At 35.9% G+C, this 17,489-nt stretch overlaps 1 protein-coding gene across 1 annotated transcript in view; it reads left to right on the top strand.

Moving 5' to 3' along the window:
• Positions 1-17,191, top strand: part of LOC150108802 (proteasome subunit beta type-2-like) — a 121,730-nt gene extending 104,539 nt beyond the window's left edge. The window contains exon 5 of the mRNA XM_090403329.1: positions 16,681-17,191. Within this exon, the coding sequence (XP_090259455.1) occupies positions 16,681-16,850 (170 nt within the window). The 3' untranslated portion in view covers positions 16,851-17,191. The remainder of the gene's footprint in view (positions 1-16,680) is intronic.
• The last annotated feature ends 298 nt before the right edge of the window (positions 17,192-17,489 follow it).

Here is a 17,489-nt window from a genome sequence, read left to right as displayed (position 1 = left end):
AACAAGTGTTGAGTTGAAATGCTAATTCTCTTCAATCGAATTGCATAACATCTGAAACTGTCATAACAACATTCACTATTAGTTTTAACACATCTGTGACAGGGTGTCATTTAAATAATTTTTTTTTTTTTTTTTTTTTTTTTTTAACCTTGGGAATAATGTATATTAGGGTTACCAAGTAATTTTATAAACTTGGTTATTTACTCCTAATCCCAAGTAAGCAAACAGTTAAGTTTGCACCTGAAACGTAGTTCAAGTCTAAAGGTGGTGCAGCACCAGGCAACTCATTATAAAGGTGGGTGATCACTATTCTTAGTATTTTCCATAATGTAAAGCACATCTTACTAAGAGATGTATACTGCAATACATTATAGGTGGGGTCACTACCCAGACCGGTTTCAAACTTTTTTGAGGTCTCCTCAGTGAGTAGCTAGACCCTAAATACCAAGGTTTCAGTAATACAGAGCCCAGAGCCTTATCAACTTTACCTATGCAGGTTGCTAAAAGGTGTTTTTATTTTAAATAATCTCTGAAGGAGATATAGATGTAAATAAATTTTTTTTACCTTGGGAATATTAGGGTTATCAAGTAATTTTATAAACTTGGTTATTTTACTCCTAATCCCAAGTTAAGCAAACAGTTAAGTTTGTGCCTGAAACGTAGTTCAAGTCTAAAGGTGGTGCAACACCAGGGCAACCCACCTTTACAATGAGTTGCCCTGGTGTTGCACCACCTTTAGACTTGAACTATTTTCAGGCACAAACTTAACTGTTTGCTTACTTGGGATTAGGAGTAAAATAACCAAGTTTATAAAATTACTTGGTAACCCTAATATAGGGTGTCATTTATCGTTCCGATGGAACTTCTCATTACTGACTGGCTCAACTCACACAAAAGTTTTAACCCTTGGTTGAATTTTATAGCTGCTTGTGTGTGTGTTTGAGGTGGCTGCAAGCGAACTCACACACACTCATTATATGACATGTTTAAGTCCCATGGAAAAAGACATGAAAAAAAAAATGGTTACTTGAAATTGTAGACTGCGTTGTACAATGATTACCTGTACTTAAAATGCAGTTCCTGAACCTACCTGTAAAATTTTTACATTTTCATTATTTTTTGTGTGTTGTTTTAAAGGTCAAAACTGGGAGGAGACCTCCATATGGCTTATAAACGAATGCAGAGAAACAACCTGGGTTTCTGACCAGCTCTCCAGTCCTCACCTTCTTACGGTACACCCTGTTATTATGTCATCTATCTGGATATGGAATGATTTCATTTGTGTTACTGCCTTCTCTTATTCCTCAAAAAATTTTTCCACTTCTTCCTTAGTAGATCTTTCTTTTAAATCTTAGGCACAAATAGCTTCCATTTCGATGCTTGTCAGCTTGACTCCATTGATATTTCCTTCTTTCAAGATTATTCCCCTATTCAGTGTTAAATTCTATGAGAATGGGCTGGCAATTTGAGATTTAGCAAACCAAATTGTATTCTGTTGGTTTATTCCCCCCACCTCCAAAAAAAAAAAAAAAATAATAATGGTATAGCATGATGAAATATCTAATTAAACTAAACTCATGCTGTTCTTATCAGGGAACCAATGCAAACTCATTTTGACAGACCTCAAGCTAGGCACCATCAGCATAAGTACTAATGGAAAAGTAGAGCTGGTAGAAAAGTACTATGTTGATTGGCTGAGATTCTTCTAAATAACTAGATATGATCAGAGAAAAGGAAGAAGCAGCTATAGTATTCAACACAAAACATTGGAAATAATCTTGAATGGCAAGTAATTTAAAATGAGTGATGTGGGCAGACACCCTAATGGAGAAACTGGACAAGATTTATTTGTGCTGTCCCACAGAAGCCAGCTGACAAAAAAAGGAGAAATTAGTCCTTATTGGTGATCTAAACAGTAGAACAGGAAATAAATATTAGACATATAAGAAATGGGAAAGTTGTGAGTAAAGACCAAGGCTAATAAAAATGGATTTCTATTCAGGATAGGGAACAGTCATCACCTTTCTTTTTCATGTTAAGATGTGCAAATTTATGTGGAAAGAAAAGAATTTCTCAGGTTTATTTTAAACAATGTAAAATTGATGCCCCTGTGTTCGTTTTTCCACGAGCAACCAATTTATCTAAAATGAAGATTACAATCACTTAGAACTTGGCAAATGCATGAAAGATCCTCTGTTCTTAGAGGAAGAAGCTAAGATGAGAGTTTATTGATTGAAAGAATGCTGCTTTAAGTTACCGTATTTTCCGGTCTATAAGACGCACTTTTTTATCTTAAAAATGGGGTGTGTCTTATATAATGAAGGTAAAGATTGTTTCCTCTTTTCAAAGTCATACACACTCCCTTTTATGTTCCAAGATCTTTGTAGGTGGTTAATGGTGCAATCAAATTGATGTGTGACCTTCACGTGACTTCTAGCGCGTCATTGGCTAAGAACAGGGAGTCCCTATTCAAGTTTCATAATATCTTATCCAAGTAATCAGTTACCGATGTTTATCAGTATTGAGTTGACGTGTTGAGATATTTTGTGTTCAGTTTGATATTTTCCCGTAGATTTTAGTGATGGAAAAAAAATGGCGACATTCGTATACTTCAAGTTACAAATTGCAGGTTGTAAAATATGTGGAAGAACATGGGAATAGGGAAGCTGAAAGACATTTTGGACCTCTGCCTACAGAAAAAGTTTTTTTTAGGTTTTTTCCAGAAAATTGTATTAAATTTCTTGGGTGCGTCTTATACACTGGAAAATACAGTATGTTTCTTTAAGATTCTTATAACAGGAGATGTATAGAATTGGAAACTTTCATACAGAGTCTTGGAGCTTATGCATAAGGAATTTTTTTTTTTTTTTTTTTTTTTTTTGAGGTCTGAAACAAGCAGAATGCACATGGTTTAGTGGATTCTTTATAATGTTACATGTAGTATGTAACAGCCAGAATATTATACTCAAAAATGGTTTTTCCAAAAAATCAAATACAACAGATCGGGGATTCCTATACACATCTCCAAGAAATTGCATGAAGAGTTCCATTTCCTTTAGTAATTTATTGAGTAGAAAATAATTATTACCGAATATGAATTAGCATCATCCAAATCTACATACTTTGTATAACCATGTAAACACATTTTTATGTGTTTACATTTTTATAAATGAGTGCCAGCCTGGCTGGCTGAGTGGTTAGCGTATTCGCTCTCCAGCCAAAGGGCTGCAGGCTCGAATCCCACCGTGGGCATGGAGTCTGTGATGGTGTATGGAAAAATTAGTGGTGGTCGGCAGTAGATGCCAATGTGTAGTTGCAGTTAGTTGGTGGATTGAGTGGTGGAGACAGAGTTGTAGAGCAGGTGCCCTCCCTCGAGGAGTCTTTGGACTCCTTGGAGGTGTCAAATAATAATGTTATTTGAAAACATTCATAAAATTAAAATAATTTTTAATACAGTTCAAAATATTAGAATAATGTAAAAATAAATGCACAGAAATTACAGTCAAAGGGAAACAAGATAATTAGTACTTTGTTGCATCCACCTTAGCTTTTTTGATCCTTCATAAACGATTGGGCATATTATTTACTAGTGGTTCACAGTTTTTTTTTTTTTTTTTTTTTTAAATCAAAACATGCCCATATGGCTGCAGTCTAGAAACAAGCTCATTTTTGTCTCTTATATTACTTATAAAACAACTTATTGAAGATGTTTCTTCATAATTCTCCAAAAATTCTTAACAGGGTTTAAATTTGTGAGTTTTCCAGCCAAGGAATTACATTGATTTGCCTTTCTTTGAGCCATCTATTAGTGGTCTTGGAAGTGTGACAAGAAGCTGAATCTTGCTGAAAAAGGAAGCCGGTAACATAAAGTGCTCAAGGATTTCTTGGTACACTTTGGAATTGACTCTTTCGTACACAATGCACAGCCTACCTGGACCATCTGCATACAAGCCCATGCCATGACAGAAATTGAAAATTTTGCTAAACACGTATCCCTTGATGACCATGGGGCACACAAAACATACTTTAGTTGCTAAAAAGTACCTTTTTCCAGTCCTTGACCCCCAAACAGTCTTTGCTTACACCATCACACTCTAGCTACTTTTTGCTTGGAAGTTTTGCTTAATAAATTCCCCTTCGGTATAATGCCGTTTGGCACATGCGATGTTCCATGATATTTTAAAACTAGCCTCTATTACGGTTTTAGATTCTTCAGTAAATTTTGTTATGAAGTTAATTTGGTTATTAACTGAAGATATCAACAATTTAAGCTTTTTAATTCATATTTCAGATTTTTCTGGATATTGAGACGAAAACTCGTGATGCAATTTTTCATAACGATGTTTTAAATTCCCCTACTTTGAAATTACTCATGGTTGAACTACAGATGAGGCAAAAAGCTTTACCATTTTTCTCAATAAAAGCAGTCTTCTTCCCATTCTTCCTTAAAATTTCTATGTTCGTCGATATACTTCCGCTTCTGTTTATTTTCAAGTCATGCTGCAAAATATTCTTTAATAAAATTTTAAAAATAAAATATTAATATTTAAATCATTTGGAATTTAAATTATTACCTTTTTATTAATATAAGTATGAAATTCAGTAATGTATCTTTTTAAATTTTCTGACAAGGTAATATAAATATAACTACATTGCCAAACAGCATATGAACAGCAAATTTCATCAAGCCACTCAAAAACATTGGCCAATCGAGCAGCAAAATACAGCTTATTAGGGATGGCAAACAAACATCGATGATTTTTAGAGAAAAACATAGTTTTTTTCCCCCTTTTTTTGGCTTTGCCTAGAGTTTTTTTAAATTATCATTCAGAAAACTTTATTAGGTGATAGCCCCATGTCTGCTGAAAAATTATAAATATTTTTTATTTGTTAGTTGAGCCACAATAAAACTTAAGAGCCTCAGTTTGGTCACCATGGTTATATAATCTACAAAGTATGTACATGATGCTAATTCATATTTGGTAATAATTATTTTTTCTGCAATAAATTAGAATTGCAAACATTTTCTTTGATTATTCTAATTTTTGATTTAGAGCTGTAGTGTGAGAGCATCAGTCTTACATTTTGTATAAAAAAACCTGAGAACTGTAAGGCTGATGCTCCTGTACTAATTTTTCCACAGCTTAGCACAACATGGTGTAGAGAGTGCCAAAGCCTTTTAATACAGAACCCAAACTTGAATCAAAATAATTGTATATCTTTACCAAATATAAATGGATAGTCTCATTCTCCATAGTCATGGCTAATGTTTTTTTATTTGTAAATAAAATGTTAACATTTGTGTTAAAAATATATTTGTTAATGACACTAGTGTTTCCTAAAAACATGGTTTGAAATTACTTATCAATTCCAGTGCTTATTGGTAATGATTACTCTAATCGCTGTCACCCCCCCCCCCCCCCCTCAAAATTTTAAAATGTCAGCTGCATTCTCTCTAATCACAAAGCTTTGTTGTGCATTTGCCCACCTCACTGTATTTGAAACTGCCTTCCATTCAAGAAGTAGCCCTATTTGTGTTTAATGCAATTCCTATAGGTGAATAGAGCTACTTCATCACTACTGCTTAAATATAACCTGTAGTTGAAATACAATTTTATTAATACAGACCAGTATTTTACAATAAAAACATTTATTCAAACCTACCAGTTTCGCCAGCAAACTGTCTGGCTTTTTCAAGGCATTACGGAGATGTGAAAGTTAGTAAATGCAAATTAAAAGGAACATAAAAAACGTTGTAAACCAAACTAGTATCTATGGTTACACATTTCGCGTGACACATTATCACAAAATGGATATCCTCAAAACATCATCAAAAAATATCTATACAATGACAACCCCAGACAAGAAGAATCCCACCGTCAGCACATGTCTACTGTAGTGATACCTTCAATCAAGTCAATTTCTTATCAAATAGCAAGAATACTAAGAGCCCACAACATCAGAGTGGTCTTCAAACCAACCACCAACATCAGACAAGTTTTAGGATCTCCAAAAGATAAAGTTCCGTTCTACAAATATCCAGGAGTATATTACATTCCCTGCTCCTGTGGTCTTGCCTACATTGGACAAACTTCACGAAGTTTAGAAATTAGACAAAAAGAACATGTTGGTGATGTAAACCACAACAGAAGCATCTCTTCCGGCTTAGCACATCATTTCTGCACATCTAACCACACGATAGATCGGCAAAACAGCTCCATGCCATATCTCGATGACGACTACAGGCATCGTGTATTTAAGGAAGCCACAATAGTACTAATAACTGGTGGAAACCTCAACAGAAATCAGGGTGTAATTCTAAACAGTTCGTGGAAAAACTTGATCCTCTCTCTCAATCAATCTGAACTACAGCTATCCAGTAATCACATTACAAGTCTACAACAAACATGCATGCGTGATAATGAATAAGAACAATAAGTCATCTCTGTCACGCGAAACGTGTAACCATAGATACTAGTTTGGTTTACAACATTTTTTATGTTCCTTTTAATTTGCATTTAGTAACTTTCATATCTCCGTAATGCCTTGAAAAAGCCAGACAGTTTGCTGGCGAAACTGGTAGGTTTGAATAAATGTTTTTATTGTAAAATACTGGTCTGTATTAATAAAATTGTATTTCTATTATAAAACGACCAAAAATGTATAATTTAAATAACTTGTAGTTATTATTAGGCAGTATCTCACCTGCTTTAATATTCTTTCGATAACTAGTTATGTCAATATGATAATTTTCATGTTAATGATCCATTCGTTCCAGTAGCTGACTTTCACTTTTTTGCTCTTATTGGCTGAAGAAAGCAGCAGTGGTCATGTCCTACCTGGCATGACATTTCATTGTATCATGCAGTTTGGTTTACTGTTTCAAATTTCCAGCCAAACTCATTCACTTTTTTTTTATGTGATTCTCACCCACAAAAGGTTGTAAAATGTTACAGTACATTAGTGCTGTGGTGTGTGAACTAAGAATTTTCTTTTTCTTTATTTTTTTATTGGTATATGGAAGGTTTTCCCTTAGTTATCTAGCTTTTATCCTTAGGTAACTCATCCTCCTACTATTTATGAAGCACTCTGCATATTCCTTCCTGTTAAGGTGTATTTTTTAAGAATGCATTGTAAAGTCATGCCCATTCCATATATAGAAGGAATCATCGAAAGAATAAGCAGAATAAGCGTATTGTTTCATAAATATCATTTTTATGCTACCTTTAAATCCTGTACAACATTAAAATGTTATTTAGCTCCTCAAGGGATCCCCTTCTTCATATAGAATGACTAATTTGCTTTATAATGCAAAACAAGGTGCTTAAAGGTCAAAACTGGAAGGAAGCCACTACATTGCCTTTTAAGAAATACAGAGATGGCTTCTGACTTAATGTCAAATCTTCACAATGTTAGTAGGTATCTACTTGGATACTGAACAAACTATGTTGGGCTGACGATTTTGGATTTATCCGACCAAAATGATAGTTCAACGCTGGAGTGTTGCCCAGTTATACAAGCCCCCCCCCCCTCCCCCCATTGTTTTCGTCAGGGAACCACACAAACAGTGAAAAGTCAGCTGCTGGAACAAATCCCACCTCATCATCAACGGAATTTGCAGAATTCAATAAGTACAAGATTGACATGAGAGGCATTACTAAAACAAAATGAGGTGAGAGTATTCTGGGAAACAAATACAAGATATTATTATATTCAGGCAATGATGATAAGGGAAAAGAAGGAGTAGCTTTAGCATTCAACACAAAATGTGAGGAAGAAGTTCAGGAATTTTTCTAGGCATTACAGAAGACATCTGCCACAACTAAAATGGAAAAGTTGGAGAACTGAACAGCAGATATGGAAATGTTTTTACAAACAAATGAGCAAAGCTAAGTACCTACTCTTTAGGACAATGGACTAGTTATCACTAACACCATGTTCTAGCATGAAGATGTCTCATTGACTGTTATTGTTGATAGTGATCATATAATTTTGAGCAGGATAAAATTGAAAAATTAATCAGAGTGGAGGAATGAAATACAAACATTATGAGGGGAAAAAAATTCAAAGTCAGGAATTCATTCATACAGAAAAGGAAGTGTGTTATTGTTTTCCACTTCCATATATTGCTCGTTTAGGTGGCTGAGGAAACTGTTTAAAATTTGGCAGCTATATCATCAATATATTTCAGCTGAACTTGAGCTTTTGAGGTTGCTGAATCTAGAGCTCATTGCTCAAAATGTTCCATATAAGAGTTTGCTATGGGAGGAGTAAGTGGAGAATCCATGGCTGTACTTTCTTTCTGTAGGTAGAAATGATTTTGTCACACAAAATAACCCAACCGAAGGATGTGGGCAAAGAAGACTGCAATGTCTTGAAGAAAACTGTCTTCTAAGAGAACTGTGTCAGTGATTGGGACATTCATCAAAACTGACTAATAAATCTTCGTTGTGTTGACTAACATTTTTAATTTTGTTTATGAACTGTTGTGCATTTTTTTTTATGTAAGGGGGGAGGGAGTGATCTTCCCAGTCCTTACATCAGACCAAAACTTGGTATGAATGTAAATTAAAAGAAGCCTATGAAATACTCATCATCAGTTTCCTCCTTATATATACCCCAAGGAGTGTTCAGATTACTGTGACAACACTACATGATTAAGTTTGTTATTCTTAATCTCCTATCAATCTATTACTTGTGAGCACTCCAATGTTATCACATCTAGCATTTTGTGCTTCTAACCGAATCACTCCACCTCGACCTTGGTGTTCCTTTCTTTACCCATTTTATTTAAGTGCTCATACCACCTTAGATTAGATCTGCTTACACATTCTTGAATGGTCAAGTTCCTTTCTAATGTCTTCATTTTAATATGATTTGCCATTGATTTACTCTCCTGATTTTTCTCAGAACCCTCATAGCTGTGGTCTCTAGTCTTTGATCAAGTGCTTTATTTCTAACCCAACTCTCAGATCCATAACTCAAAACTGGTTTAAACACTGTTTTGTATACTGCTAATTTCTCTCTTATTCCATATAAATTTATTCAGCTGACTACCCATCATACCATCTTTGCTTATTCTGTTGTCTATTTCTAAATTTAACCTGCCATCTTCACTAAAAACTGTGCCTAAATAGCTGAAATATTTTTTTTGTTCTATAGGATCTCCATTCAGAATACAGCTGAAGTTTTCTATGTTCCTGCCTATTTTCATAGTTTGTCTTTTTATTGCTGATTTTCAGGCCAAATTTGTTACAGCTGTTATTCAATTTAGTTAGGGAGAGACTTACTAGATGCATTTAGGAGTACATCATCTGCAAAAAGCTAATTTTAATAATGTCTCCAATTCTACTTTTTCATAATGTGATCCATATAGATGATGAATAAAAGTGGGGATAATATGCATCCTTATTTTACCCCTGATTTTACATCAAACCATCTTCCTGTATTACCATCAATTCTAACTGCTGACTGACAACTTAAATATAGACCATGTATTGATCTGTATAATGTTCCATCACTCCATATAATTGTAGTGTTTTTGGAAAGCTTTTCTCTGGACACCTTGTCGTATGCCTTTTCCGGATCTACAAAACTTAAGTACAGATCCTTGTCATATTCCCATGAATTTAAGACAAATTCAGCAAAAACAGCAGAGCTTCTTAAACTTTTTCCACTTGTGACCCTTGGGTATATAAATAAATAAAATAGGTATACAAATCAAACATTTACTGATAATAAATCATAAAGAAATACAATAGTCTCAAATCTGAGCCAAGGTGTTTTTGGCAGCATTTGTTGCCGTTGCATGCCACCACGGCACAAAATGGTTCTGAACACACAACGCCATGTTGTTTGTTTAGAATCAAGGCTGCAGTGAAGTAGTGCGATGCAACACAGGTGAGAGCTGCCAGAAACACCTCGGATTCATCATGCATTTGATTTTGAGTTAATTTTTGGTCGTTGCGTGTTAGAAACCTTTGTTTCTAACGCACAAAATTTGGCAACTTACTGTTGCCAAATTTTTCACAACCCCCACATTTGGTCACACGACCCATAGTTTAAGAAGCTGTGGTATAAGTATTAATATATTTTTATGTAAATACCATTTTACTGAGGATTGGGCTTGAAACAAGCATCAAATTTCATTGCTTTCCACTTTTATACTGTTTCTTAATAATTAATGATCGAGATGATGTCATCCACGTGTTCTCTAACCACTGATAGTTTGACCATTTGGAACCACTTCTTCCTCGTCAACCTCTGGATTGCCCCGTAGAACATATTCACAATCTCTTCCTGGGTGCCCTCATCAATGTTTAATGTCATTCTCCTTGACGTTATCACCAGCTCGCATCCAAGTTTCATGGAAATCAGAGGTTTCAAAAACCTTCGAAATCTTATTCTGATTCACTCCCATTCAGTAACTGTCCAGCCATTAGCCAATGTTTTATTCTTTATCTCCTTCCAGGTGGCAGCAAAATTAAAGATTGCATACTTGATTTTGTACACGTGCAAATTTTGTAGTGTCCTGGCTCCTCTTGTATCTTCTTTGGAATCGTTTTCATTCTCCAAGACAACCATAATCTCAAGCAACTTCTTATACAACCTCTTGCAGGCAACAACTCCCTGGTCTATAGGCTGTATTATAAAAGTGGGGAGGAAGGAAGAAACATTTTATTCTTCCATTCCTACTAACCAACTTCTCAGCATTAAGATGGGCTGATGCATTATCAAGAAGTAAAACAGCTTTGACATCTTCTTAGTAGTTTTGCACTTCAGGTATGAAGTGATTGCCAAACCAGTTGGGAAAAATATCACTTGAATAGATGACAGGCAACCTTCATAACATTAGTGCAAGGCTTTCGTGCTCTTCCAACTACCATCGGCATTAGCACAAAGTAGGGCTGAAATGCGCTCCTTGTTTAATTTGTGGCCAGGAGTGCTAATCTGAAAATACGAGGGTATTTTCAAAAACAACAGGAGTGCTAATCTGAAAATACGAGGGTATTTTCAAAAACAGCACGATCTCATCTGCATTTTTCTGAAGGGCTCAACTTGTTTAATATTGGTACTCAGTGCTTCACAACATGTTTGCCTGTTCATAATGCCATGGTGTTTACAAAATCTCCAAAGCCTGGAACTGTATGCCCATATGTTGTGCCAGTTTTTCAGCAGCCGACCTTAGTTCAACGCCACTAGACCCCTGTTGAATGAACTACTTCTCACCTCCTCCTAAATTCTTATGCTTGGCTAACTTCACATTTCTTATCCACCACTTTTGGAGCTCTCAACACTATATTTTAGCAAAAACGGAGTTTGTCTTTATTTTTGTGTATGTCTGAAATTGTTTACTTTTTCACCCCGTAAAGTTCACAAACCTGAGCAACAGATGCACCACTTTCTAATTTACTTATTAACTCAAGTTTCTGTGCTATCATCAAGAAATATCAGGAATATACTTGTTTTCTTTTAACCCCAGACATATTAATGATTAAACTAAAAATTACTCCAGCAACTGCCTAAACACCATGTGTTTTGCACTAGTAACGCAACGCTACTGAACCAAATCATATCCATGGGTGCGAACTATTACTAGTACACACAAAATATCATGAATATAGGCGAATGTATCTGAAGACACAATTTATAAATGCTTCCAATTAACCATCGTGTTGCACCATCCAGGTATTTGCTTAAGCTTGGACTTGCCGAACTTTATATGGTTTCTATATTCTACTATGAAACAATATGGGAATTAATATCCCTTATCTTAAATAATTTCACGTTGCCTTTGGCTCTTCATATAATTAGTAATTTATTAGGACACCTTCTTGGCAATTTTTATAGTAGGGTATGTAAATTCTGTTTGCTACAAACTTGGTATTAACTAGGTCTACCTACTCACCGATGAGACCTCAATTAAGGTTGAAACCGGTCTGGTCTCCTGGTCTCCATTGTGATTCTGATATATATATTAGAGAGAGAAGGAGAGTGTTAAAATGATATCAGGATTGTGGAATAGTGAGTGAGAATTTGTAGACTGTAGACACTAACAAACAGGAGAATGAGGGGTGATATGATAGTGAGTGAGAATTTGTAGACTGTAGACACTAGCAAACAGGAGAATGAGGGGTGATATGATTGAGACTTGCAAACTTCTGAAAGGGTCATACAGGATTTGAATTGATGGAATTTTTCAATTTATGGAGGGTGGGGGAAAGGACAGGAGGGCATCGTTGGAAGCTGAGAATGAATGCTGCTAAGAAGGGAGTGAGGGCTAGATTTTTCTCTCATACGGTGGTGTGTGATTGGAATGAATTGCTATTGGATGTTGTGAATGCAAACAGTGTGAATGAATTCAAGAATATGATAGGTGGTGCATGTAGCCTCCCTCAAGGCCTCTTAATAATGAAGTGATCTCATGTGCAAATTTTGCCTACGCTTGGATAAAGGATGAAACCAAGAATATAATTTCTTGGCATCTTTAATTTATGGGATGCACAATATACCACCATGAGAATAACACAAAAGTTATATCATTAAATATGGTAACATCTCAAATCTTGCTAACAACTGAAAGGAAGTCTGAGGCACCAACCAAGAATTTCAACAGAAGTGATAAGCATATGGACAGCCCCATATAATCTGTATATGTGGGCTGTCTCCAAGCAGACAAATCAAGATTGAGCCACTGTATTGAAGACTTCCAATAACAGTTCTCCTCTCATAATTACATGTTGAATGCAATTAACCTAATGTGTAAACTTGTGATGTTGTTTTGGTGTGTGTTGGGGGGGGGGGGGGGACTGCTGTTACATTGTCACTTTGCTTTAGTAAAAACCTTTGAGCTTACATATATGACTGGTTGAAAGCTTCTACTACTGTCAGGTCAGTAGAAGCTAGTAGCCAAACATCAGTAATGCAGCTACCAACTTGTCACTGCTACCAAAATGTTCCATTCTTATTTGAACCTTGTCACAATGGAGCTATTTTTTTTTTATAAAAGGAACCAAAATAAAATATAAAGCTTATAGTGTACATATACAGTTGATCCTTGACCTACGTCGTTTCGACATTACAGTGGTAATCCCATAAATAATTTAAAAAATAAATTTCAACTTGAAGCAGCGCAATAAAATTCAAACGTTGCGGGCAAACTTGTTTGTGAGCACGGCGAAAGAATACGCAGTTACGCGCCGTTTGTTTGGGAGAGGTGGCGTCACTTGGGTACCGTGTGCTTTGTTTACATCCGCTCTCTCACTTTTGTGTTTGTGACTTTTTACCCTTCAATATGGCTCCCAAACATAAGGCAGACTCTTCTGATGGCAGCATGTCAAAGAAAAGGAAAGCCATTACATTAGAAGTGAAAAACGCCAACGAACATCGGCCGCATGTTGAACTTAAGTCGTATCACAGTTGGGACTATTATCAAGGATAAAGTTCGCATTCTTGAATACATAGGATTGGCGCCCACGAATCGACTGCGATTACGAAAAAACGTAGTATCCTCATGATTGAGATGGAAAGGCTTCTTGTTGTTTGGCTGGAAAACCAGCATCAACGCTGTATCCCAATTAGCCTCACGTTAATTCAAGAAACAGTGAAAAGATTGTTCGAGGCATTGAAAAGTGAAAGGGGGGAAACGAGTGCAGGTGAAGAGTTTAATGCTAGTAAAGGTTTAATTTGCTTTTATGCAGTTTAAGGCAACTTACATAACCTTAAGGTGCAAGGTGAAGCTGCTAGTGGTGATGATAAAGCAGCTGGTGAGTTTCCTGAGGGGGGGGGGAGCTACAGTGCTCAACAAGTGTTTAATGTGGACAAGAGAGAGAGAGAGGCCTATTTTGGAAATGTATGCCTAATCGTACTGATATCGCCAACGAGGAGGAGACAGCACCAGGTCATAAAGCTAGTAAGGAGAGACTGACTTTGCTTCTTGGGACTAATGCTGCTGGCGACTTAAAACTGAAGCCCTTATTGGTCTATCAGGCTGAAAATCCAAGGGCACTAAAGGGCATTTGGAAGGGTCAACTGTCTGTCATCTGGAGGTCCAATAAGAAGGCATGGGTGACACTTCAAATCTCAAGGACTGGTTTACCAACCATTTTGTGCCAGAAGTTCAGAGGTACTGTACAGCCAAGGGTCTGCCCTTTAAGGCATTGTTAGTGCTAGACAATGTCCCTGGTCACTCTGCCCCACTTGGATGACTTTCACCCTAATGTTAAGGTGGTTTACCTTCCACCAAATACCACAGCCCTTTTGCAGCCTATGGACCAGGGTGTTATTGCTTCCTTTAAGGCCTACTACCTCCGCAGGACATTTGCTATGGCTTTCAGGGCAACTGAAAAAGACAGGAACTTAACCCTCAAAGACTTTTGGAAATCGTATAGCATTTATAATGCCATACAAAACATTGAGCATGCTTGTGCTGAAGTTTAGCAGACAAATTTGAATGGTGTGTAAAAAAAACTGTGTCCCCAATTTGTGAATGATTTCCACCGCTATGAGGAGACATTGAGGCTGTCACAGAGAAGGTTGTTACCCTGGGGAAGAAGTGTTATAGGGAGATATAAGAGGATGGTATCATTCCAGATTAGCCTGGAACGTTTTTTCATGAAGGTAGAGAGGCCCGCAGCAGGTGCTGGTACCTCAACTGTCTCTTCAGTTGCATCTGCAGTATCTCCTGCACCTTCTGCCACCTGTCCTGACTCTCCGGCCTCCTCCTTCCATTAAGTCAGTCTCTCTCTCCTTGTAGTGCAAGCCAACCACAGGATAAAAGGTAAAGAATTTTTTTTTTTTTTTTAAATCACTTGTACTATACAGTAATTATGTTCTCCCTTTTCTTATGGCCTAGTTCTGTTTCTTGATATATACGTATGACTTTAGGGTGTTTTAGGTTAGGTAAGTAACTTAGGCTATGGTAATATTGCTTGCATCGAAGGATCTCCAACGTAACTTGAGGACCCCCCCCTGCACCTATTTAATATGTGCATTATCTACGAGATCTCATATGTTAGCTTCTAAAAAAAATTAGTTTACTTCTATTTAAAAAAAAAAAGTAGCTTAAGATGTCATTATTATTAGTCTGTGGCAAAGTTCAGTATAGCAATATACAGTGGGTGGTCGGTTAAAGAACAGTTTGGACCGTGAACAAATTGGACAACAGACACTTTCGCAAAAGATTTTTATGTTTGGACAACAAACACACGAAGCGACACTGTGTGTAGGATTTGTATAACTATATTTTACTGCCATTTGTAGAACTATATTTTACTGCCATCTATGAACAGTTTCTGGAACAAGACCTTGACAGTTGTATACATAACCTTTTTGTGTGCTAGTTGATTTTTGTAAGTGCTTTTCTGAACTTTTTATTTAAAAAAAAAAAGAAATGATAATATTATGGGACCTAAAAAGAGTGGGATGTCAAGAACTGTGCTCACCATAGAAACCAAGGAAGAGATAATAGCCAAGTTAGAGAGTGGGCAGATGTCTGATGTTGCTAGGCAGTATGGCTTGACCAGGTCTACAGTAGGCACAATCTTAGCTAAGAAAGATATAATCAAGAAGACTGAAGCAGCTAAAGGAGTAACAAAAATCACATCTGAGAAACAAAGATGTGCCATCCATGAAAAAATGGAGACTACTTTTAGTTTGCATAAAAGAAAGGGAAATGAAAAGAGATGTAACTAGTATGACTATCATTCAAGAGAAATATTTGAAGAACTGAAGAACAATGATGACATTAAAAATGTTTTGGAAAGAAAAATTTGATATTCTTGAAGCTATCCGGCTCATTCAAAAGGCATGGTCAGAAGTCACTCAACGACAGTTGAATTCTGTTGGGCGAAAGCTGTGTCCATCCTGCATTTAGGGAGACGGAGGTGATGTCCCTGAAATTATGACAACTGCTAGAGATCTGGAATTGGAGGTGGATGAAGATGACATTGAAGAGCTCATAATGGAACATGAAAATGATCAGAACTCCAAGAAACTCGGCAAGATGTGTTTTCTTCTGAAAAAGAGGACCAATGCCGAAATCTGGTATTAAAGATCTTTTGTAGAAGTGGGAGGATGTCAGAACAACAGTCTTAGAATGGCACCCAAACCAGGTTGAGATCAATATGTTTGAGGATCTCTACAATGACAATGCTATTAATCAGTTCTGAAAAATCCTGAAGAGAGAATGCTAAGCAATTGACATTGGACAGATTCTTTAACACCCCACAAATGGAAAAAAACATGACTGATGAAAATGCAAGACTGTGTATATGTAAATATTTCTTACTATGCTTATTATAAATAAACATAGTAAGATATTATATTTTTTTTTTTGGGGGGGGGGGGGTCTCCAGAACAAATTAAATTCCCATAAAAATCTATGATCGGGTAGTGAACATCGTCTTTGAACGGATTATCCTCTGTATAATTCAGGCATCCAATTATAAGTGGTTACAAAAATTTATTCTATACCACCTCCAACAAAATTCTAGTTGATTTTTTTGTGTAAGAATAGTTACACTAAGTAATTAATAGCAATGTTAAGTTGAATCCCTTAATAAATTATATAATGTCCAAGTATAAAATAGCTGGACTAATTGCTATTTCATAAACTACCATTTCTGTATTCTCTATTTAAATATTAATTCAAAAAATATATAATTTTTTATATATTTTCAGATATGAATCAAGATGAAGCAGTATCACTCATGAAAAAATGTATAGATGAAATTCAGAAAAGGTTTATTGTTAATTTACCATCCTTTCAAGTAATGCTTATTAACAAGGATGGCATTCATGCCTTGCCAGATATAACATCCCCAAGTGTGCAAGCACCAGTGGCCCAGTAAAGAACTTTTGTATACTAAAAATTTGTTTTATTGTTATACTTAATAAATAAAAAAAAAAAAAGAAAAGTTTGTTTATACTTTCTGTGTGAAGTCTACCAAGGCCTGCAAGATTGTGATGACCTTTAAGTTGCATAAGGTGATTAAAAGCATGAAAAAGGTACAGTGGTATCTCGCTAATAAAAACCGTGCTTGTTCGAATTAGCAAATTTTCTCTCTAGAGAAATTTAAGACAAAAATAATCCGATTCTAATAGTTAAGATAAAAGATAATACAGTAAAAAATTTAGTTTGTATGTACCTGTATTGTTGAGGATTCTAAGTTAATAAAATTGCATAAAAATATCACTTTCTTGTACACAACAAAAAAGTTTCACAAAATAACACACAAAGTTTTGTTTGTGAAAAAAGTCAGATTTTCTTTTGCTTCTTGAAAGCTAAACTTTATTCTCGTAGACTGATGAGAGAAATATTGTTCTTTTCTCTTATGAAAAAGGTTGCAGTAAACTTATCTAAATACACCTCTTCTCTACTGCAGTCTTTTGTTTTAGTAAACCCATGCCAGCCTGGTTGACTAAGTGGTTAGCATATATCTGCTCTCCAGCCAAAGGGCTGTGGGTTCAAATCCCGCCATGGATGTTTG

This window comes from Typopeltis vanoorti, chromosome 2, assembly GCF_054136105.1.
Source record: "Typopeltis vanoorti isolate ZY-2024b chromosome 2, IOZ_Tvanoo_1.0, whole genome shotgun sequence".
NCBI lineage: Eukaryota > Metazoa > Arthropoda > Arachnida > Uropygi > Thelyphonidae > Typopeltis > Typopeltis vanoorti.
The sequence above is the reverse complement of the archived record's forward strand: the minus strand, read 5'-3'. Positions and strand labels throughout refer to the sequence as shown.